Source organism: Balaenoptera physalus (assembly GCF_965194825.1).
Source record: "Balaenoptera physalus genome assembly, chromosome: 14".
NCBI lineage: Eukaryota > Metazoa > Chordata > Mammalia > Artiodactyla > Balaenopteridae > Balaenoptera > Balaenoptera physalus.
The window spans coordinates 39,081,655-39,108,029 of NC_138893.1; the positions used below are offsets into that span (position 1 = coordinate 39,081,655).

General features: G+C 34.5%; 1 protein-coding gene across 1 annotated transcript in view; it reads right to left on the minus strand.

Annotated features, from left to right (window-relative positions):
* Positions 1 to 26,375, minus strand: part of NHLRC2 (NHL repeat containing 2) — a 54,942-nt gene that overhangs the window by 12,626 nt on the left and 15,941 nt on the right. Inside the window, exons 3-5 of the mRNA XM_082424032.1 lie at positions 20,667 to 21,122; positions 18,083 to 18,204; positions 11,870 to 11,999 (exon numbers count right to left, since the gene is read on the minus strand). Of these exons, the coding sequence (XP_082280158.1) occupies positions 11,870 to 11,999; positions 18,083 to 18,204; positions 20,667 to 21,122 (708 nt within the window). The remainder of the gene's footprint in view (positions 1 to 11,869; positions 12,000 to 18,082; positions 18,205 to 20,666; positions 21,123 to 26,375) is intronic.

The following is a 26,375-nucleotide window of genomic DNA, read 5'->3' on the forward strand; positions in this document are numbered from 1 at the left end:
TTACAGGCCCTTTACAAAAGAAACTGAGGCTTAAGACAGGTTAGCTAACTTGCCAGGATCACAGAGCTAGTAAATGAAGGAACTGGAATCTGAACCCAGGAAGTCCAACAAGACTTTAACATGCTGCCTCTTTCGCTGTGTTAACTGCTATCATATGAAATCTAAAGGAAAGTAGTTTATTTCCATTTAATTTTTCATAGTCAAATATTTTTAATAAACATAAATTATATTAAAAGTGACAGTGGCATCCATATATTCTGGGGACTCAAGTCTCTGCTTAATCACTTTAGAACTAGATCAAAAGCTTTTCATTATTATATTCTTTTATTTTGTTTTGCCCCTGCCATGTGAAGACAAAGGTTGAAGGTGACCGTCTATAAGCCAGAAGAGAGCTCTCACCAGAAACCAATCATGCTGGCACCTTGACCTTGGACTTCTAGCCTCCAGAACTGTGAGAAAATAAAATTCTGTTGTTTAAGCCACCCAGTCTGTGGCATTTTGTTATGGCAGCCCGAACTAAGACATTCCCCCTGAGAATAGAAATGAGACAAGGAGATCTGCTATCAACACTTATTTAGCATCATATGAAGGTCCTAATTCATACAAGAAAAAGAAGCAAAAAGCATAAAGATTGGAAATAAAACTATAATCATTAGAAGATGACATGGGTTTAAAGCCTCTCTACTTTGCCAAGGAAGAGCTGTGTTGGTATATACAGGAGTGAAAGACCAAATCAGGTCTCCATTATCTACTTCTCCAAACAGGCCAGGCTAGTTCAACTACGGTCTACCTATGAGGCCAAAGCTTCATCGTAATATTAGTGTGAGCATCTGTTTGGTCTTGGTCTCTGTGTACTTATTTCCTTTAGAAGCTGGAGGTATGAGAACTAGTGTAGAAGCAGAGGCTGTGTCAGGTCGGGATTCAGGAGTTTATGATTCTACATACCAGTTGATGAGGATGATAATGACGACGGGGGGCATGGTGGTGAAAATGAAAACCATTCAGAACATTTCCTGTTCAAGGCACTGACCTAATAATCACTTTATATGGATTATTTCCTTTAACAACATTAGCAAGTCTAATTATTATCATCTTCATTTTATAAAGAACTTGAAATTCAAAGGGGTTAAATAATCTGTTGGTATTCACACAGCTAAACCTGGAAGAATAATCCATTAGTGAGTCCAATTCCAGATTATTAGTGTTCTGATCAGAATGAAGGAACAACAGAAGTGAGCCTGTGCTCTTCTGGCCAATACTCTGCTTGGCCCGTTCTCTTTTCCCTCCTTTCCACCCCTGCCCCATGGACTTAGCTTTGGATTCAATTACCCAAGTGCATTTTAATGTGTGATCAGAAATTGAGATCTGATCAAATGTAACCAAGGCTTTATATTCCAGTATTTGTGGCTAGGTCACTCCTTCTGCCCTTCTCTTCTTGTAGCCTCTGGAATAGCCTGTGGCCAAATAATCTCTTTCAAGTATTTTTTCCAGTCCCTTGCCTTTCCATTTTCGGTTTGGTTCAGCTTACCAACATCTCCTTGAGATTTTTATAATGAGAATCTTATAGCAAACAACAATAACAACAGACACTTATATAGTACTTTCTATGTGCCAGGCACTGTTCTGGGTGCTTTCCATATATTAATTCTCATAATTCTCACAATAAGCATTTGAGGTAGATATTATTAGTATCTCCCATTTAGATAAGGAAACTGAGGCATCAAGAGGCTGAGTAACTTGTCCAAAGTCACACAACTACTAAGATGTGAAACTAATTAGAACCCAAGTGGTCTGGCCCCAGAGTCCAGGCTCATCACTTCCTTGCTAAACTGCCACTCAAGAAGTTTTTACCCTGCCTAACCATTTCACTGAGGGCTGAAGAGTTTGTTCTTGCAAATAAAATGGGAGTTAAAAAAAATGGGGGGGGGGTGTAGTCTGGCATTTATAATGTCTATCAAACTAATAAGAATCATGTTTATACTGTTCATCCTGGATTTTTAAATCTAAAGTATATAGTTGTGGGACTTCTCTGGTGGTGCAGTGGTTAAGAATCCTCCTGCCAATGCAGGGGACATGGGTTCGATCCCTAGTCTGGGAAGATCCCACATGCCATGGAGCAACTAAGCCTGTGCACCACAACTACTGAGCCTGCGCTCTAGAACCCGCGTGCCACAACTACAGAAGCCTGTGTGCCTAGAGCCTGTGCTCTGCAACAAGAGAAGCCACCACAATGAGAAGCCCGCACACCGCAACAAAGAGTAGCCCCCGCTCGCCGCAACTAGAGAAAGCCTGCGCACAGCAACGAAGACCCAACGCAACCAAAAATAAATAAGTAAAATAAAATAAAATAAAAAATAAAATTTCCATCCTGTTGGGAAGAAGCCTCTTGACTTTCCCCTCAGCTTTAAAAAAAAAAAGTATATAGTTGTATCACCAAGTATGGGTATTAGTTCCTTCTAACAAGAATGTGGCAATCATGAACATTTCAACCTTAAATTAAGAGCGCACTTGAGACTTCCCTGGTGGCGCAGTGGTTAAGAATCCGCCTGCCAATACAGGGGACACGGGTTCGATCCCAGGTTCAGGAAGATCCCACACGCTGTGGAGCAACTAAGCCCGTGAGCCACAACTAATGAAGCCCATGTGCCTAGAGCCCGTTCTCTGTAACAAGAGAAGCCACCACAATGAGAAGCCCCTGTACTGCAACAAAGAGTAGCCCCCGCTCGCCGCAACTAGAGAAAGCCTGTGTGCAGCAACGAGGACCCAACGCAGCCGAAAATAAATAAATAAAATAAATTTATTAAAAAAAAAAAAAAAGTGTCCTTAGAATCACTGACTTACAGCAGTCACAAATTAAAAATAAAAAAAGGACAATGCCAATAGCTAAAAAGGTTTTGGGAGTTAAGTATTTTTAAAGGCAAAATCCCTCATAATTATCAATTATCAAGAAGGATTAGTGAAATAGTTTCAGAAAACAGGAACAAAATCAGCAAATGAAATATGAATATAAAAATTACCTGCAGTCCAGCTTTTAAAAATTCTGTGTTATTTTAAGCAACTATGCCCAAAACAGATCCCACTGACTGGAACCCTCTTAATGGCATCTGTGAAATCATCCATTAGTGTAAATGGTTTTTTCTGCACAGCTTCTAAATCTCCCCTGTAAAGCAAAGCCTTAATCCACCAGGAAAAAGCAACAAAGTCTGCCACTGCCAGAGCACAGGAAAAGACTAATTATAACTGGAGGAGGGGGAGAGGAAAAAAAAAAAATCTCTCTACCTCTGGGGGAGGGGTAAGGAAATGTCTTTGGCCAAAGACCCCAGACACCAAGTAGAGATTGCCCACTGCTGGGAGAGAAGCAGGAAACGCTTCAAAACCACTCACAGATATAAGACAGAGTTTAGCTGCCAGAGAGAGAAGGAACAGAATCACTGAAAAAGCTCTAAGCTCTCCACCTCGTTTCATGGAGGCCCAGGCACACAGTGCCTCCCTAAGACTGAGGCTCACCAGAACAACAGAGAACTCTCCCTTAGCCCCAGTGCAACCTAGTACGGAAAGACAGCAGCAGTCTATCCCTTGGGGATCTGTGCTGGCTGACTGAAAGCTGACGGTGGAGTACTAACACTAAGAAAAAGTCCCTAGCATCTAGCCCCCCAGGCTTAGGCAACAGCCCACTGCTGGAAGACTGTGAAAGCTATGGTGATTTGACAGAACTCACAGCAATAATAAAATCCAGATCCAGGCCAGCTTCTGACTAAATTGACTCGACCTCCCATAATAATGACAAATACTATTGATCTCAGACTCTATAGTTCCACGCATGACTGGAATTTAACAAAAAATGAGAAGACGCACATAAATGTAAGCAAAACAAAATTTAAAAACAACAAAAAACCATTTTCAAGAGACAAAGCAATCAACAGAAACAGACTCAGAGATGACCTGAAATTTAGATCTATGACATAAGACTTTGAAATCACTATGCTTACTATGGTAAAGAATCTAGAGAAAAAGATGGCCAACATACCTAAATAGATGGGGAATTTGAGCAGATAGATGAAATCTCTAAGAAATAATAAAATGGAAATACTATTAGAAAAAGAATAATATCAGAAATGAAAAATTCCTTCAACAAGCTCATCAGTTGACTAGACACAGCTGAGGAAACAATCAATGACTCTAAAGATAAATCAACAGAAATTATGCACACTGAAACACAAAGAGAAAAAAGGGTGAAAATTTAAAAAGACCCAAAACCATAATATGTAAAAGTTGTTGAATATAATATTAGAATCTAACATATGAGTAACTGAAATCCCAGAAAGAAGAGAAAGGAGCAGAAAAACTATTTGAGAAGATAATGGTTGAGAATTTTTCCAAATAACGAAGGACATCAAGAATCCTAAGCAGGGGCTTCCCTGGTGGCGCAGTGGTTGAGAATCTGCCTGCCAATGCAGGGGACACGGGTTCGAGCCCTGGTCTGGGAAGATCCCACATGCCACGGAGCAACTGGGCCCGTGAGCCACAATTACTGAGCCTGCGCGTCTGGAGCCTGTGCTCCGCAACAAGAGAGGCCGCGATGGTGAGAGGCCCGCGCACCGCGATGAAGAGTGGTCCCCACTTGCTGCAACTAGAGAAAGCCCTTGCACAGAAACGAAGACTCAACACAGTCATAAATAAATAAATAAAAGAACGTGAATTTCTTAAAAAAAAAAAAAAGAATCCTAAGCAGGATAACTCCTAGACATATCAATCAAACTGCTGAAAACCAAAGAGAAAATCTTGAAGGCAGCCAGAGGAAAAAAAACATTTTTTATACTAAGGAACTAGGAAAAGAATTAAATCAGACTGCTTGTTTATACTATATGTAAGCTGTAACACAGTGGAATGACATCTTTAAAATATCAAAGAAAAACAAAGCCAATCCAGACTTATTTATGGAGTAAAAATAGCTTTCAAAAATGAATGCTGATTACTTTTTCAGACCCTCCCCCTCCAAAGAAAGGGCCAAGAGAAATCATTGTTAGCAGACATGTGCTACAAGAAATGTTAAAGTTAGTTCTTCACGCAAAAGCAAAATTATTCCAGCCAGACACGGGATTTTTAAGAAAACAGCAACTTTGGGAAACAGTTTGGCAGTTTCTTATAAAATTACACATACACTTATCACATGATCTAGCAATTTCATTCCTAAGCATTTGCCCAAGAGAAAATATATGTCCACATAAAAACCTGTACACAAACGTTTATAGAGGCTTTAATCATAATTGCCATAAACTAGAGACAGCTGAAATGCTTACCAACTGGTTAATTAATAAACAAATTGTGGTACAGCTGTACAATGGAATACTACTCAACAATAAAAAAGAACTACTGATACATGCAAGAACATGGATGAATCGCAAAAGATGATGGTAACTGAAAGAAACCAGACATACAAAACTATACTGAGGAACAAGAAATCATTGCTGCCAGTGGATGGAGTGGGTAGAGTGGGTGGTAGAGAGGGAGGGAGGGAGACTGAACAGAGTCATGAGAGAACTTTTTGGGGTGATGGAAATATTCTATATCTTGATTGTAGCAATGGTTATAAAGAGTCTTCATAATAGAACTTACACCTATTAAGGGTAAATGTTACTTTCTGTAAATTATTACCTCATCATTTGGACTGAAAAAAAACCTTATAAACACCAAGTCAGTGTGATAATAGTTATTCAGATATAAAAATACTACAACTGTGTTTATTTTGTTAAAATAAAAACACACTAGTCACATTATATAAAATTTATTCCTCAAAAAAATTTTGTATCACCTGATAAGAGGATAAATGTATTTTATTTAGAGCATATTAATGGAAGTCAGAGAAGCATGTTATCTAAGCTGTAGATTACCAGACAAGCATACTAAATAGTTGGATTTCAATCATTAAAGGTCAAATAAGTACAACTAAATATCTATCTAGGGAAATGCTGATTAAAGGGCCAAGGAAGGTTAATGGGATTTGGGCACACTATCCTTTCTGTAAATGATTTTAAATCAGGTGAAGTCTGAAGTACTTAGAGACTAGCAAGGGTTCTGACCTTTACGATAAAAAAAATTCTCGGGTTATTGTCTGGCATGAGTGGAGACAGCACAGACTTGATATGCATTCTAGAAACATGGCAATGTTTCTGGTGAAAAAATGAATTTATTGGAGTTATTTTAAATTATTTTTAGTGCATTATAAAGTTTTGACCATATTTAGAGTGATATTCAAAAATGGACAAAGATGAAAATAACTTTTGTAAAGTGATTTTTTGTAAAAATCAATTTATGTGAATTATTTCCATGCTTTTATCACTGTAATGGCATAATTAGGTTAAATATTCAGGTACTATTTAAAATACAAACACACACACATTTACATATTACATATATATTTAAAATAATCAGAGGTATTTCAAGTCCCTTTCCCTAATCTCTTTTTGAAGTACGCTGTTCATTATCTGAGTCTCTTGGTGGGGTATATATTCAACTGTATATTGTCTGTTATTTTTCACTCTCTTTATCTGATCTATTTTCTTTCCTTTTAAGGTTTAATTTTTACTTAAATATGCATATGAATGGATAACTGTTCTACATAAAGTTTAAATAATAACTAAACATCCATGTGCACAACACCAACTCAAGAAAAGGGAAGATTATTTGAAAACTTCTGCATCCCTCTGTGAGCATATCCTCCTCCTCTTCCCAGAAGGAACTACCAGTCTAAAAATTTGTTTTTCATTATCTTCTTTGATTTAAAAATGTTACCATGTCTGAATGGATCTCTCAATGTATAGTTAGTCTTGCTTGCTACTGAACATTCTATAAAAGGTGCTTTTCCACTCAACAGATTTCTTGATACTTCTCCATGCTGTCAGGTGTAGCTGTGGTCCATTGTCTGCACTGCAGAACAGCTTAATATATGAAGATACCACAATACCTTATCTATTTTTCATGTTTTCCTTCTGATAATTCCATCCTTTCTCATATTCCTAACTATGGCAGAATTTCAGAAATATTCTATATAATTCTTAAAGTATTAAAGAATTTAAGTGCTTACAAGAACAATTTTTCTTAACCACAGTCCCCTTCAAGTTGCATTTAATCCCATATCTGCTTAAACCAGTTGTACAATTACATAATTTAAATATATTCAAACCAATTCAATATGAATGAATTGGAAGGAAGTTTTTCCTCTGAAAACAAAGTTAATACTTTGGAAAGACAATAAAGGCAAGTAGCAAAGTCAAATTATTAGTGAATAAGATGTGGAAAGACAATTGGAAAGAACAGGTTTTAAAAATTTCAGCCCTGTTTTCTTTGCAGGTGTTTTAAAAACTCATCACAGTTTAAGGAAACCAAAACAAAACATTGTGATTGGTATAAGACTGTCAGAAAAGACACACTTAAACATCAAAAGACTGGTTTAAAAATGTACATTTTATAAATGTACATTTATAGTTCTTAACGCATTTTTAGTTTTATGATTAACAGATTCTTTTTTCCACATGGATCAATTATCATACCCAATCAGTTCAGTAAATTATTCTACTGGATTTATGTACTTCTACTTTTATTTCACAAAGTATTCAGGTAGTTACAAGGAAATAAACCCTAGTAAGATAAATAAATTTAAAATAAGAAAATTGAAGCAATAGGTAAATAGAGTAGAAAGGAAAGATACAGCCAAGTAATATTAAAAAATGAATGTCATGTTTCCATTACACTTTGCTAGAGACAAATCTGTCTCCAAGTTTCCTAGGAATCAATATAACAATGCAAACATAATCAGTTATGATATTCAAATTATCCAGGAGCTTAAAAACAAACTTGATACTTAGAAAAAAACATAATTATCTATAACACAGAAAAATTCTCTGGTAGATAATCAGAGGTTATTTATAAGACAATAACTGAAATTAGCAGCAAACCCTTATAGTAAAAACAGTTCAGAAGTCCCATAGGACTGTTTTTGATGAAATATATAATATGAAACATATACACATATAAATGAATGTAAGATATGTTGATGTGTTAATATATTTTTAAATGAATGACATGATATCAAAATATAGTTTAGTAAAAACAATTGTAAGGAGAGCAATTATTCTATGATCCAATTTCCCCATACTCTGACAATATGCATTAATCCAGGATTAGACTTCAGAGTGATTTAAAGCAGTGGCTCTTAAAATGTTTTGGGGTAACACACCACTTTGAAACTCTGATGAGAATCTGACCAATTCCCCCAAACCTCAAATAGAATTTCTGGGAAATTTTAGTACTTCGCAAAATCTAACCATGAATGCCTTGGGTATATAACTCAAGGTTAAAAACTTTTGTAGTCATTGTGATTATAGGTCCTTCATACAGTATTTGAAAACCATTTTCTCTTAGCATTTTGAAAGGTGTTGAGCTTATTTAAGTGCATTCAAGATTACTCCTCTTGCCAAGTACCTGGAGTGAAGCTAATTTAAACTGTAAGTTAAATGTGGAACCATATGCTTTTAATGATCTATTGAGCTAAGGTAGGATTCACTTCCTTTTCTAAAAGCTGAGCTTAATAAAGACACAAGCCTCAGCACATCACTCCAGTTGGAAGCTGAGGGAGTACTTGTCAACAGAGCCAATATTTTCCTTGGAAAGCAATTTGGGTACACTCTCAATACGAGATAAACTACCAGAAATTCCATGCCATAAAGTATGACTGAAAAATTTTTAGCCTATAAAAATATGTAAGTACTCTATTAAATAAATCCAACTTAGTAAAGCATCCGGTAAAGTACACCCTGTTTTTAAGCAATGTAAATTCTGAAATATGTAACAGATTGAATTACTGGTCTCAAGTCTTTATTCCTCTGTGGTAATAATACAACCACACCCTTGCCATTGCCTCATTGTAGGCAAAGTGCATTATCCCTGCCCCATAACTTTGAGCTTAGCTATGTGACTTGCTTTAATGACAGTAGGTAAGCAGATATGACATGAGCAAAGGCTTTACATGTGTGTAACTGGGCTTACTCTCCTGTGCTCCTGCCTTTTGCCAAAAGAATATACCTCAGTCAGCTACTGGCTCAAGGAAAAGGAGAAACAAATGGAGCAGATCTGGACACAAAAAACAGTCTGGAACCCAGCCCAGGCTCAGCCTTGATCAACTGAACCGCAACCCTGTATGTAAGTGAGAAATAAAGGTTTAGGTTTATATGAGTTTGGGGATGATTTCTTATGACGCTTTACTGTGGCAATTACTGACAGTAAATACAGGCTGTAAGATGTAAAATATAAATATCAATAACTGAATTGCTATATGGACTATTAACTATAAATCACTGGGGGCTTACATATTAAGAGAATTGTTTTTTCCTTGAGGGAAGGTAATAACATACCAAAATAACAGTTCTCATCCACTTTGACTATTTTACTAACAGATATATTTCAGACTGTTTTTCCATCTGTAAGATTATGTTCAAATAGCTCAGGTGTGTACCAAAAGCAGGGAGGCAAGACTAGTTAAGTCCTGATGGGGATGAGTATTTTTAACCCTGAAATTATTTAGAATTGCTGGCACATGGTGATAAAAAGAAGATCGAGGTGTAGTTGGTTTTCTTATTGTTTTTAAACTCTCTACATATAATATGTCCCCTTACTGATTGCTCTTGAGATACACTGCTCCCTCTACCTTCTCAACCCCTCCCCACTGTGAGGCACTAACACAACTCTTCATTGTCAGGGCACCAAATTCCAAAAATGGAATTTTCAAAACTAACTTACACAAAATACCTAAGTTACATATATTAAGTGCAGGTAGTACCAGAAGTTCATTCAGTTACTTTATAAATATTAAAAGGTTTATAAAAAGTTAATCACAGGGCTTCCCTGGTGGCACAGTGGTTGAGAATCTGCCTGCCAATGCAGGGAACACGGGTTCGAGCCCTGGTCTGGGAAGATCCCACATGCTGCGGAGCAACTGGGCCCGTGAACCACAACTACTGAGCCTGCGCGTCTGGAGACTGTGCTCCGCAACAAGAGAGGCCGCGATAGTGAGAGGCCCGCGCACCGCGATGAAGAGTGGCCCCCGCTCGCCACAACTAGAGAAAGCCCTCGCACAGAAACGAAGACCCAACACAGCCAAAAATAAATTAAAAAAGAAAAAAAAAAGTTAATCACAATGAAAAAATTAAGGTCTTTGAATTATAACCAAATTGGCATCATAAAAAAATTATCTCAAATGTAAAATCATCCAACTAAGATGGTGCTTAAGTCACTCTATAAATATATTAAAATCATACAAACCATTTAGCTCCAAGTTCCATTTTCAATATATTCTACTAAATTTCTTTCTTCGTTACTCTGGTTTTAAACATGTAGATAACCATGTCAGCACGCTGAGGGCCAGTGAAAAATAAGAGTACTAGCGCTCCTGAATTATCTTTTAGTCAAGTAATATATAGGTAATAAAGATTGTAAAAATAAGGCAAATCTCATTTTCAATTATCTGAGTAATTCAGTAGGATAAAGTTTTTACTTTCTAAATTAAGTTTTATTTTTTAATTTTATCTTTTTCTTCCAGTTTTATTTATATAATTGACATATATAGCACTGTATAAGTTTAAGATGTACAACATAATGATTTGACTTACATACATCATGAAATAATTACATTAAGTTTAGTGAATATCCATCACCTCATATAGATTAAGAAAGAAAAGAAAAAACAATTTTTTTCCTTGTGATGAGAACTCTTAGGATTTACTCATCTTAACTTTCATACAGACATACAGCATTGTTAGTTATATTAATCATGTTGTACATTATAGCCCTACTTAAGTATCTCATAACTGGAATTTTGTACCTTTTGACCACCTTCATCCAAATCCCCCACCCCTGCCTCTGGTGACCACAAATCTGATCTCTTTCTCTATACGTTTGTTTGTTTTTTGAAGTATAATCGACTACAACTCTATGATAGCTCCTGGTACACAATGTAGTGATTTGATATTTCTATACATTGCAAAATGATCACCATAAGTCTAGTTACCAAAGATATTGTATTATTATTGACTATATTCCTCATGTTGTACATTGCATCCCTGTGACTCATTTCTTTTGTAACTGGAAATTTGTACCTCAATTTTCCTCACTTATTTCACTCATCCCCACCATCCCCTTCCCTGTTTGTTGTCTGTATCTATGACTCTGTTTCTGTTTTGTTATGTTTGCTCATTTGTTTTTAGATTCCACATATAGGTGAAATTATACAGTATTTGTCTTTCTCACCCTCTAGGTCCATTCATGTTGTCACAAATGGCAAGATTTCATTCTTTTTTATGGCTGAGTAATATTCCATTGTATATAGGTAAAGTTTTTTTTTTAACTACTCAAAAGAAGCTATAATAATTAAATAAAAATTTTATTGATAATCTAAAAAAACCCGCTGTCATTTCTTGATTTTTCACATGACAGTAAATAAAAAGGACATTGTTAAACAGTATAGTGCGTGAATAATCTTTTGAAATTCTGAAACTATAATCCTTCCAATTTCAGAATATTCAGAACTATCTTAATTGGAAGCTGCAACTAAGATGAAACTCTTTAACATTAGAGAAATACATACCCTATCTTGTGTATAAAATATAATATGTATGTAATGTTACATGTTATATATAATGATATATTTACTCTATCGTCTATATATTACTGCTGGCTTTGTTTTTATGCAATTAACACATCCCAAGTCATTGGTATAAAATCATAAAATAACTAGTAAAAGAATTAATCCAAATGAATGTTCCCATATCTTAAAAATCTTACTTTTACTTATATTTAATATCAAAAGTTTACATACCTGACCTTCCAAAAACTACATCCCAAGGAGAACTAATGGGCTGTTCTTCTCCTTTAGCTCCACCTTCTTTATCTGTACCTTGAATTCCAATGCCAGCTACAGTGCTCACCATCTCAGCTTCTAGGTCAATCTATAGACATTAATACAGGTTTTATGCAATGCATCTATTTCCAGTAGAACATACAGAAAACATGTACTTTATTTATAGTATGTGTGAACTTATTATATGTTAATTAATAAAACTGAGTGGTTTTTAGTGTGTAAAAAAAAAAATGTGCAACATAAATACTTAAAAAAAAAAAAAGCTTTAAAAAAAGGCTAATCAAGTACATGGTGACCTTGTTATTGAAATGCATAAAACTCAGTCCTTTTCATTTCTCCATCCGTCCATTGCCCCACTTTCCTCTTACTCCCCTCCCTCATCATGCCTCTACCAGAACTGCTGTTGATCTCATCTCAACTATAAAATACTTTAAAAGCAGGTGAAATTTGAAAATTTAAAGCAGAATCAAGGGAAACACTTGCTTCTTAAAATTAAATGTATGTATTTCAATTATGCTTGGCTAGTAATTGACACATATGGAGCTTAATATGTGGTAAGACCTAATCCAAGTATCATCCATCCATCCATCTTAATAACCCTATGACTGTGATTTTGATTACTTTAGAGGAAACTGAGGCACAGATCATTAAGATCCCAAGATCCCACAGCTAGTAAGTCAAGGATCTTGGATTTGAACCAGTTCTAGCTCTACTACGTTATATTGCCTCTGCTTCATAAACCAAAAAATCAATGCATTCTACTGAAAAAAGAGGCTCTGGTTTCATCTCCTGAGACACTTTCAACATTTTATCATGAAAAATTTCAAACACAGAGAAAGCTGAAAGAATACTGCACCAAACATCCATATATCCACAGTTCACTGACTTGCTTTATCACGTATCTCATCCAGCTATCAATCCTTCAATTCATTTATATTTTTTGATGCATTTCAAAGTAAATCATAAACATTAGTACACTGTCCCTAAATATTTCAGTAGGCTTGTCATTAACTAGAGTTCCATATTTTTTCAGATCTCCTTTTTCCTTTTTTGAGGCAAAACTTACAACGAAATGCACAAATCTTAAGTGTATCACCTGATAAATTCTCAAAAATGCATAAACCTGTGTGGCCCCAACTTATATAAAGATACAGAATGTTACCTTCACTCCAGAAAGTTCCCTCATACCTCTTTCCAGTCCTTCTTGACCCCAGTGGCAAACAGTGTTAATTTTTTTTTTTCCATCACAGATTAGTTGTAACTCTTCTAGGATCTCAGATAAATGGAATCATACAGTAATGAACTCTTTTGTGTGAAGCTTCTTTCATTTAACATGTTTGAGATTTATTCATGTTCCTTTTTATTGCTGAGCAGTATTCCATATAAGGAATACATCACAGTTCATTTATTTATTTTCTTACTGACAGACAGCTGGGCTAATTTCCAGTTTGGGGGCCTTCAAATAGAGTTGCTATTAATATTCTTGTGTAAGCCTTTTTGTGGACATGCTTTCACTTCTCTTGGGTACACACAGAGGACTGTAGCTGCTATGTTATAGGGCAAGTATATGATTAGTTTGATTAAAAAAACTCCCAAAAGGTTTTCTCCAGTGCTCTATCATTTTCTATTCCCACCAATGATGTATGAGAGAGTTCAAACTGCTCCACATCCTTGCCAACCTATGCTATTGTCAGTCTTTTTAATTTTAACCATTATACTGGCTATACAGTGGTATTTCATTGTGGTTTGAACGTACATTTCCTTCTCAGCTCATGATGTTGATCACTTTTCTATGTACTTGTGGTCATTCTTATATCTTCTTTTGAAAAATATTCAAATCTTTGGCTCATTTTTCATTGGTTTGCCTTCTCATTTTTCAGTTGTAGAAGCCTTTATATTTCATGGATACTAATCCCCTTCATAGATGTGTTTTTGTGAATTTTTGTGACTATTTTCTGACAGCCTGTGGCTTTTCACTTTAACAGTGAAGTTTAATAGAAGTTTTATATTTAGATAAATTTGAATTCATAGTTTTTTTCTTTTATGATTTTTGTTTCTGTGTCCTGTCTTTGAGAAACCTTTGCCTACATGCAAGTCACAAGGATATTCTCAAGTTTTCTTGTAAAAGCTTCATAGTTTTAGCATTTACATTTAGGTCTGTGATGCATCTTGAATTGATGTTTGTATATGGTGTGTGAAGTAGGGGTCATGTTTATTTTTTCCCCATGTTGGTATTTAGTTGTTCAAGCACATGTGCAGAAATGACTTTCCTTTCTCCCCTGATTGATTTGATGCTTTTTAGAAAATCAAGTAACATGTAAACACTGATGTGTATAAAATTGATGACTGATAAGAACCTGCAGTACAAAACAAACAAACAAACAAAAAAAACAACTAATACTAAACTTTCTTTGGGTTATTTGTATGGAATGTATATAATTATATAATGTAATTTGTATTTGTATATATGTTAATATAAATGTTTCAGACATTACATGAAATTTCTAAAAATCTTATATGTTCTGGTATAATGTTATAAGTCATAATTCTAGTTATTACTTTAAAATGTATATCTCAGAAATAACTAAATTTCCTTGTCAATTGCATTATTATGAACTTTCATCAAATATTTAACCGTGGTCATTTTTAAGTCTTTTGTCATTTACAGACAGTTCTGGGTGTACTCTGATGCTTTCGCAAAAATGTTCCTATAAAAGGGTTTCATCTTCAAGGAATTCATGGAAAAGACTCTGACAAGTATAGGTTTCTGGTAACTGACTATACTGCTGAACTGAATGAATAAGCATTATCAGAACTCTAATGGAAAACTGATGAATTCATAAAAGTGCTAACAAAAGATCAAGATAAAAAAAAAATTAATTACATGGGACTGAGTGAACTGATGAGGATGATTATAATTTTTGTGACTTTCTCTTTGAATAAAAAAAAAATCCCACAAGGACTCAGAGGCAAAAAATATACAAATCAATTTTCACTGCAAAGTAAAGGAGCTGTTACAGTGGAGGATTACTGGACTGAATGTCAATATTATGACATAGTATGAGTGTGTTTCGTGTTTGGTAATTGCAATCTGTTGCTTTTGTTGTGGTCATCCATTTACAATGCTTGGTGTCAGTTTATTTATCTCTTGTAAAAATAAAATACAGTGTGTGTGTGTGAAAAAAAAAAGGTGAAAAGACAACTCACAGAATGTGGGAAAGTACTGAAAATCATATATCTGATAAGGAATTTGCATCCAGAATATATAAAGAACTCTTACAACTCAATAATAAAAAACACAAAACACCCAATAAAAAATTGTCAAAGAATCTGAATAGACACTTCTCAAAAGAAGATAAACAAATGGTCCATATACATAGGAAAAGATGCTCAACATCATTCCTCATTAGAGAAATGCATATTCCAAACCACAATGATAGGCCACTTCACACCTAGTAGAATGCCTAGAAGTTTAAAAATGGAAAATGAAAAAAAAAAAGAAAGAAAACGGAAAATGATAAGTAATGGTGAAGATATGGAGAAATTGGAACCCACATATATTGCAGATAGAAATGTAAAATGATGCAACCACTGTGGTTTATTGAGCACATTCTCAAAAAGTTAAAACACAAAATATAAAACATACGAATCAACACTTCCAGTATTTACACACCTACCCAAGAGAAATAAAAATGTATGTCCACACAATACTTATATGTGAATTATTTATAAATAGCCAAAAATTGGAAAACACCTTAAATGTCCACCAACTGGTAAAAGGATAACATGTGGTTTATACATGCAATAGAATGCTATCCAGCAATACAAAGGAATTAATTACTGACATGTTACATCATCAATGAACCTCAAAAACATTACACAGAATGAAAGAAGCCAGACACATAAGACCATATATTGTATGATTCTGTGTATATGAAATGTTCAAAGAGGCAAATTTACAGAGACAAAAAGTAGATTAGGGCTGGGGGTGGGAATGGGGATTAACTGTAATTTGGCATGAGGGTTCTTCCTAGGAGGATGAAAATGTTCTAAAAATGATTTATGGTGATGGTTACACAACTTGTTAAATTTACTAAAAATTCCTGAATTATATTCATGAAATGGGTGACCTTTGTACTATGTAAAATATATCACAATAAAGTTGTTAAAAACACACACACACAAAATACTACATGTTTTACAAGGTCACAGATAAATAAGAAGATGTGAATTAAACATATCAGAAAGGCTGCCTATAGGAGTACTTATGTACAGGGAATGGCAGGGGAAATGGGAATGGAGATGAAGAGGAATTTACAAATTAATAAATAAGTTAATCTAACAAGAAGACAGGTCAGCATGGAACAATGATGTTCATGAGCTGTGAATGTAGGAGTATGATCAACCCTCTGCAAAGGAGATCTTAAACAAATGTAAAATACAATAAATATTTTATACTTTTAAAACAAAAGGAAGAAATCATAATTCTCTCATTTCCATTTTTGCAGACACTAAACTAAGTCATAAAAATGACTTCGAGTAACCTATATTTGTTATAATGATTATGCTACTTAAAAAGTATTTGAAATGCAGTCAATACTCCAAAACCCACTAAGTCCTAAAGCAAGAGAAATAACATAAAATCAAAAAAGGACAAGTACTCCCTGTATGTTGTGGGCTACGTATCTTACTACTTCAATATCCTGTTAGATATCTATGACACTATGGTGAATTTTAGAAGCATAGAACCCCCAAAAGATAATGATAAAGAAATACTGACCTCTAAGGAGTTAGTAACATAAAAGCACTTTTCCCAGAGTATACAACATTAAGCTATTAGTCCTATGAAAAGTTCTGCCTAAAAAGGGCTCCTTGGTGAAATAAGTTTAGAAATACCACACACACATCCCCCCACTAGTGTATTCACAATATATTAGCATATTAAAATATATTAGCAAGACTTTCAAAAACTAAGTCTGCTTTAATTTATAAATCTACAAAATCCTTTTTTCATGTAACATCATTTCATATTAAGAGGAATTTACGCTTTAGAAAATGCTTCATTCTACAGATGTTATTTGCTCATAAATTCATTCAACAAATATCTAATAAATACCTACTGTGGGCCAGGCACTGTTATAGGTGCTTAGGATTTCAGTAGTAAAGAAAACAAATGTCATACCCTCATGGAGATTTACATTACAGAGGTTATTATTAAATGTTCTACATATATTTTTTCCTATTATATATATATTAGTTGATAATTTTGTAATATAAATGGTCAAAAATATCAAGAGAGAGAAATAGCGAGAAAAGCAAGGAAGTACCTGAATGTACTTAGGTACAATATGTAGTACATATATGTTCAGACAGAATGGGTTAGATGAACTTACTTATTTTCCAAATAGAAATAACAACTTAAAGACCAACAGGTTACAGTCAGAATACTCATCAATAAGAAATGTTTAAAATAACTAGATAATACTATGCAGTCATAGTCATATGACTAACATGGAAAAAAACAGTTAAAAAAAGAATGTAGAAATTATGTATGTACATTATGATTCCATTTGTTTAAAAAAGAAGATTCTCTAGAGACAGTCCTTTCAATATAAAATTATTTGTACGTGAGTAGAAAATTTCTGAAGACACAAATTTTAACAATGGTTGGTTATCCCTGGAGAGCCTGAATAGATAATTAGGAGACCTTTTTTACCTTTATGTATTAATTCATTTTTTTAAAAACAAGATCATATATTACTTTTATAATGAGATAAAAGAAATTTTAAGACTAATTGACAGATAAGTATTCCCAGACAAAGCATAAGAGCTGAAGGGATGCAGGAGTGGTATGGTTTTTTTTTTTCTAAGTTTGAGAAAATTTAACTGAAAAAGGACAAAGCATCACTTTATAAATAGTAGTTAGGAAAATACCTCAAAATGAGGAGCTTTGGGGTGATTAGGTACATGACTTTAAAATAAAGGATTAAAAAAACGATTTGATGGGTTTGTCTAAGAATAAAGTTAAAGCAAGTAACCTCAGAAAAAAGCTGAATGAGGATGATCTGAAGTATCTAAGCAACACCCTCTCACTTCAAATATTTATGTAGCAAGTAAATATAAGTTTTTCTGATTAGAAGGATTAAAACTTAATTTAAAATGGAAAATTACCTTTCTTATAAGGTGGTTTTCTGTATCTGCCACATATATGATATTATCCATTATGGCTATACCTTGTGGTGAGTTAAAAGTTGACTCTGAAAACATTCCATCTTTTCTTCCAGGGTTGGGTCCTACAAGACAAGATAGCCGTAAGACAAAATTTTTCCACTTAGAGTTATCTCAAAGTAACACCGAAAAAATAAAATTTGTATTTAAAGCTGGGATTTTAATATAAATAACTTGATACTTCTACCTAAAAACTAAACTGTATCCCAAGATACCTATTTTTCTCAAGAGTAAATTTTGCTAATGACAGGGCTTACTAGATAATGGTTACTAGTACACTTTAGTAGTATATATCAGAAGAAATTACTTCAAAAAGCATCTGAATTACCTATTATCTAGACTAGAAAGAATTAAAAAATAACTTAAATCTTTTACAATCTAGATGAATGATTTTTAACAATTTTGGAAGATAAACTCCTTTGATTATAACTGAAAATTACAAACCCTTTCCTTACAAAAATACACACGCCCATAAAATGTCACAGGAATTTCAAGGGGTTCCTAAATCATGAGGATCATTCAAGCATTTCTTAATAGCCCATGAATCCGAAGTTAACAGACTTCGTTTAAACACTAGCTCTTCCTAAGCTGATTATCTGGGCAAGTTCTGTGTGTCTCAGTTTCTCTTTTGTAAAATGGAATTAATAATATACCTAACTCATAGCACTCTGAGGACTAAATAGTACAGGTAAAGTGCTTAGAAGAATGCCAGGCATATTTTTGTTTGCTCTTATTACTATTATTAATAATACTATTTATTATTGTTGGTGATGAGAGTTCCCTGGGGAAAAAAAAGGGAGAGTACTGTGATCACTTCAGATTGGAAAATACTGTATACTATAACCTCCTCTCATATATTCATGAGATACATTAGGCAGAGTAAAAGATCTGAGTACAGTGACACCACCACCACCAAAAATCTTTTAAAGCACATCTGACCAGTATTTCCTGAGTGTATCTGACCACAGAATTCTTTTTTAAAAATTGTAGAATAACTATAAGTTTATCACAAGATGACAATATTCCTAGAAACACGTTTGGAAAAGGTAGCTTGCTGCTGGTTCCTCTGTTTAACAAAGGAGAATATCCATCTAAACTATTTAGAAAATTTTAGAATCTATTAAAAACTTTTAACCATTTAAATGTAACTTGCTATAACAGATGCTTTTTGAGTAACAACTGTCAGAACTTCCTGTTATTAACCAAAATACCAAGTTGCCCAAGCAAAATAAACAACACAGAACACACACGAACTCTAACAGAAACAACAAACAAGAAACAAATGAATTCAAGAGCTAAGGGAATGATACCTTGGCATACTAAGAATAGCCCCAGGGCTTAGGAAACAGTTTATTTTTTAGTTTATTTATTAGTTTATCTGCATCAGGAATGTTGATATCCCTACTTTATGTACTAACACTGCATGTGTGACTAAAGTAGGATTGCAAAGAGATGAATTACTTTTCTCTTTGACTAATTATGTTGTCAGATGTCAGTTCAGCCTGGTGAGCAGGATTAATAATGTACTTAACAGATTTTATTAATTATATGTCAATAAGAGCCCTTTTTAGATCAAGACCAGGGAGCTATGGAAGAAAATGATCTATGCCTGTATGATACTTTTATTTCACTACAACCAAATGGAATGGATTCAGAAGTATGCTTAAGTTCTTATGGAAGGAGAGAAAAGTATAATAATATACAAATCCTACGTTATTTCATAATCTAAGACTCAACTTCCTAGGGTATTGTTGTGGTCTTAAAAAACATATGGCTAGGGACTTCCTTGGTGGCGCAGTGGTTAAGAATCCGCCTGCCAATGCAGGGGACATGGGTTCGAGCCCTGGTCCGGGAAGCTCCCACATGCCACAGAGCAACTAAGCCCGTGCGCCACAACTACTGAGCCTGTGCTCTAGAGCCCGCGAGCCACAACTACTCAGCCTGTGTGCCACAACTACTGAAGCCCGCTTGCCTAGAGCCTGTGCTCCGCAACAAGAGAAGCCACCACAATGAGAAGGCCGTGCACCGCGACGAAGAGTAGCCCCCACTTGCTGCAACTAGAGAAAGCCCGCACGCAGCAACAAAGACCCAACGCAGCCATAAACAAACAAACAAATAAATATATATATACACACATTTATATGGCTATATTTTGATGGAAAGTGAAATACTTCCATTTAAAATGCCCAACATCTAAAATGTATATAATACTTTCATAAGATACAATAGTGTGGCAGTTTTTTGAAAAAACAAGATGGGATATATGAATATACTTGAAAATTACACAAAAGATTTCCTCCTTTTGATCTTAATGGAGTTTTTTGGGTAGTTTTGTTTTTGAGGGAGTGAGAAAAGATTAATTCAGACACAATTAACAAAATAATTTCTGATGAAGTTAAAATCAGTCTATATTGCCCTTCTACAATTAGTTCTTATTTATAAATTTCAATTTTAATACATTTCCTTGAACTATTTTTTTACATGTATAACGTAAAATACATTATATAACATAATTAGCAAACTTTACCTCCAATGCTGTACTGAATTTGTCCATTCCTCCAGACGACCAAAATTCTATGATGTCCAGTGTCTGCTATTACCAATCTATTAGAAACATGGTCTACTGTTACTTTGCCAGGAAACAGCAATGGTGAAGGTGGCAAAGAATCTTTATAGAGTTTTATTCCAATTTTATTATCTCTGATCTGTCCCCTGTCTTTGTAATATTTTAAAGCTATTGAAGTATATAAAAGTAATTTCTCTCTATGTCCTTCTCCAATCAAAGAAAACAACATGTTTCCACGGGGTCCAAGTATGATCAGAGTTGGCCAGCAGGAAACTTCTAGTTCTTGCCAAAGGCTGGCATCTGCATCATTAACCACAGGGTGGGTGATGTTGTATCGAAGGATAGCACTCTTAACGTTATCCAGGACTTTTTCATTTGGAAACTTAGCCGAGTGAACACCAACAATCAGAAGACCATCTAAACGGGAAAAATTATATGTTGAACATTATGAAGTATTAAAGTTTGAATATCACCATCCACATATTAGGTTTTGGGCCATAAATAAGTATAAACAGTCAGAGATTAAAAAAGAGGAAACACAGAACTAAATTAGTATCTTCAACTGCATTTACACTCATGAATAAAAAATTAACATTTAAATATAAATTCAAACACATATGATCAAAACCATGCAGCTATATTAAGTTTAAAACCCTGTGTCCTTTATCTAGATAAAGCTTTAAAATAATATTCTCTATTTTCTTAGAAGATGTTGAAATTTTATAACTTTTTTCCACCTGTTTTAGGCCCCTTTGAAATTCAGAGTGACTATGATTGCTTTTTGTTGGTATTTATTATCACATTATCCTCTTAAATTTTTCTGACCTAATTCTATTATAGATTAACATAATGAATGTGAACAAGATGTTTCCATAAGGTCTTTGATTTATTTAAAATTCCTATTGTATAGTTCTTATAACAAACCTTGTTGTAGACAGCAGACCTGCTGAAAACTAAAAACTAAAAACAACATATTTCTTCTACCTAATCAATACAGTATATCAAGAAAATAATATAGAAAGAAAAAGTATGAAGTGTTAGGCTGGATTCAGAGAAAAACTCAGCATTGATTACCAAGTAACATGTTATCTCGGGCATGTTACTTAATCTCTCTGTGCATCAGTTTTCTTATTTGTAAAATGGGAAAATAATAGGAATTGCCTCATAGGTCAGTTTTGAGGATTTAAAAAGATAATCTGTATAAGGCATTTAGCATAGTACCTAGTCTACTGTAAAACTTCAACAAATGTTCATTATTATTATTTTTTAAAGTTATAAGTACAAAGATAACCAATAAAATAAAATAAAACCAATAAAAGAGAAATACAACATTTTCTATATATCAAAAGAAATCAGTAAAGTAAAATAGCAAAAAAGCACACCATGTTGAGAAACAGCAAGTAAAACCTAATACACAAAATAACACAATAACTCTACATAATAATACTTATAAATAAATGTGAATGGGTTTAACTCATCTACTAAAAAGATTTGGATCAGAAAAGCTAAAAATAAAGATATGCACAAACATACGTGGGCAGAGAGCCTCCCATCAAGCCTCTTAGATAGCCTCAACCACCAGAGGGCAGACAGCAGAAGCAAGAAAACTACAATCCTGCAGCCTGTGGACCAAAAACCACAGTTACAGAAAGATAGACAAGATGAAAAGGCAGAGGGCTATATACCAGACGAAGGAACAAGAAAAAACCCCAGAAAAACAACTAAATGAAGTGGAGATAGGCAACCTTCCAGAAAAAGAATTCAGAATAATGATAGTGAAGATGATCCAGGATCTTGGAATAAGAATGGAGGCAAAGACTGAGAAGATGCAAGAAATGATTAACAAAGACCTAGAAGAATTAAAGAACAAACAAACAGAGATGAACAATACAATAACTGAAATGAAAACTACACTAGGAATCAATAGCAGAATAAGTGGGGCAGAAGAACGGATAAGTGGCCTGGAAGACAGAATGGTGGAATTCACTGCTGCGGAACAGACTAAGGAAAAAAGAATGAAAAGAAATGAAGACAGCCTAAGAGACTTCTTGGACAACATTAAATGCAACAACATTCGCATTATAGGGGTCCCAGATGGAGAAGAGAGAGAGACAGGACCAGAGAAAGTATTTGAAGAGATTATAGTCGAAAACTTCCCTAACATGGGAAAGGAAATAGCCACGCAAGTTCAGGAAGCGCAAAGAGTCCCATACAGGATAAACCCAAGGAGAAACACGCCGAGACACATAGTAATCAAAGTGGCAAAAATTAAAGACAAAGAAAAATTATTGAAAGCAGCAAGGGAAAAACGACAAATAACATACAAGGGAACTCCTATAAGGTTAACAGCTGATTTCTCCGCAGAAACTCTACAAGCCAGAAGGGAGTGGCATGATATACTTAAAGTGATGAAAGGGAAGAACCTACAACCAAGATTACTCTACCCGGCAAGGATCTCATTTAGATTTGATGGAGAAATCAAAAGCTTTACAGACAAGCAAAAACTAAGAGAATTCAGCACCACCAAACCAGCTCTACAACAAATGCTACAGGAACTTCTCTAAGTGAGAAACACAAGAGAAGAAAAGGACCTACAAAAACAAACCCAAAACAATTGAGAAAATGGTCATAGGAACATACATATCGATAATTACCTTAAACGTGAATGGATTAAATGCTCCAACCAAAAGACACAGGCTTGCTGAATGGATACAAAAACAAGACCCGTATATATGCTGTCTACAAGAGACCCACTTTAGACCTAGGGACACATACAGACTGAAAGTGAGGGGATGGAAAAAGATATTCCATGCAAATGGAAATCAAAAGAAAGCTGGAGTAGCTATACTCATATCAGATAAAATAGACTTTAAAATAAAGAATGTTACAAGAGACAAGGAAGGACACTACATAATGATCAAAGGATTAATCCAAGAAGAAGATATAACAATTATAAATATATATGCACCCAACATAGGAGCACCTCAATACATAAGGCAACTGCTAACAGCTATAAAAGAGGACATTGATAGTAACACAATAATAGTGGGGGACTTTAACACCTCACTTACACCAATGGACAGATCATCCAAAACGAAAATAAATAAGGGAACAGAAGCTTTAAATGACACAATAGACCAGATAGATTTAATTGATACTTATAGGACGTTCCATCCAAAAACAGCAGATTACACATTCTTCTCAGGTGCGCACGGAACATTCTCCAGGATAGATCACATCTTGGGCCACAAATCAAGCCTCAGTAAATTTAAGAAAACTGAAATCATATCAAGCATCTTTTCTGACCACAACGCTATGAGATTAGAAATGAATTACAGGGAAAAAAACGTAAAAAAGACAAACACATGGAGGCTAAACAATACGTTACTAAATAACCAAGAGATCACTGAAGAAATCAAAAAGGAAATCAAAAAATACCTAGAGACAAATGACAATGAAAACACGACGACCCGAAACCTACGGGATGCAGCAAAAGCAGTTCTAAGAGGGAAGTTTATAGCTATACAAGCCTACCTCAAGAAACAAGAAAAATCTCAAGTAAACAATCTAACCTTACACCTAAAGAAACTAGAGAAAGAAGAACAAACAAAACCCAAAGTTAGCAGAAGGAAAGAAATCATAAAGATCAGAGCGGAAATAAATGAAATAGAAACAAAGAAAACAATAGCAAAGATCAACAAAACTAAAAGCTGGTTCTTTGAGAAGATAAACAAAATTGATAAGCCATTAGTCAGACTCATCAAGAAAAAGAGGGAGAGGACTCAAATCATTAAAATCAGAAATGAAAAAGGAGAAGTTACAACAGACACCGCAGAAATACAAGGCATCCTAAGAGATTACTACAAGCAACTTTATGCCAATAAAATGGACAACCTGGAAGAAATGGACAAATTCTTAGAAAGGTACAACCTTCTAAGACTGAACCAGGAAGAAACAGAAAATATGAACAGACCAATCACAAGTAATGAAATTGAAACTGTGATTTAAAATCTTCCAACAAACAAAAGTCCAGGACCAGATGGCTTCACAGGTGAATTCTACCAAACATTTAGAGAAGAGCTAACACCTATCCTTCTCAAACTCTTCCAAAAAATTGCAGAGGAAGGAACACTCCCAAACTCATTCTATGAGGCCACCATCACCCTGATACCAAAACCAGACAAAGACACTATAAAAAAAGAAAATTACAGACCAATATCACTGATGAATATAGATGCAAAAATCCTCAACAAAATACTAGCAAACAGAATCCAACAACACATTAAAAGGATCACACACCGTGATCAAGTGGGATTTATCCCAGGGATGCAAGGATTCTTCAATGTACGCATATCAATCAATGTGATACACCATATTAACAAACTGAAGAATAAAAACCATGTGATCATCTCAATAGATGCAGAAAAAGCTTTTGACAAAATTCAACACCCATTTATGATAAAAACTCTCCAGAAAGTGGGCATAGAGGGAACCTACCTCAACACAATAAAGGCCATATATGACAAACCCACAGCAAACATTTTCAATGGTGATAAACTGAAAGCATTTCCTCTAAGATCAGGAACGAGACAAGGATGTCCACTCTCACCACTATTATTCAACATAGTTCTGGAAGTCCTAGCCACGGCAATCAGAGAAGAAAAAGAAATAAAAGGAATACAAATTGGAAAAGAAGAAGTAAAACTGTCACTGTTTGCAGGTGACATGATACTATACATAGAGAATCCTAAAACTGCCACCAGAAAACTGCTAGAGCTAATTAATGAATATGGTAAAGTTGCAGGATACAAAATTAATGCACATGCACCCGAATGTTCATTGCAGCACTATTTACAATAGCCAGGTCATGGAAGCAACCTATATGCCCATCAACAGACGAATGGATAAAGAAGTTGTGGTACATATATACAATGGAATATTACTCGGCCATAAAAAGGAACGAAATTGAGTCATTTGTTGAGACGTGGATGGATCTAGAGACTGTCATACAGAGTGAAGTAAGTCAGAAAGAGAAAAACAAATATCATATATTAATGCATGTATGTGGAACCTAGAAAAATGGTACAGATGAGCCAGTTTGCAGGGCAGAAGTTGAGACACAGATGTAGAGAATGGACATATGGACACCAAGGGGGGAATACTGCGGTGAGGTGGGGATGGTGGTGTGCTGAATTGGGCGATTGGGATTGACATGTATACACTGATGTGTATAAAATTGATGCCTAATAAGAACCTGCAGTATAAAAAAACAAACAAAACAAGTAATACTAAACTTTCATTGGGTTATTTGTATGGAAATATGTTAATATAAATGTTTCAGACATTACATGAAATTTCTAAAAATCTTATATTTGTATTTGTATGGAAATATGTATGGAAATATGTTAATATAAATGTTTCAGACATTACATGAAATTTCTAAAAATCTTATATTTGTATTTGTATGGAAATATGTATGGAAATATGTTAATATAAATGTTTCAGACATTACATGAAATTTCTAAAAATCTTATATGTTCTGGTATAATGTTATAAGTAATAATCCTAGTTATTACTTTAAAATGTATATCTCAGAAATAACTAATTTTCTTGTCAACTGCATTATTATGAACTTTCATCAAATCTTTAAAAAAAAAAAAAAAAAGAAAT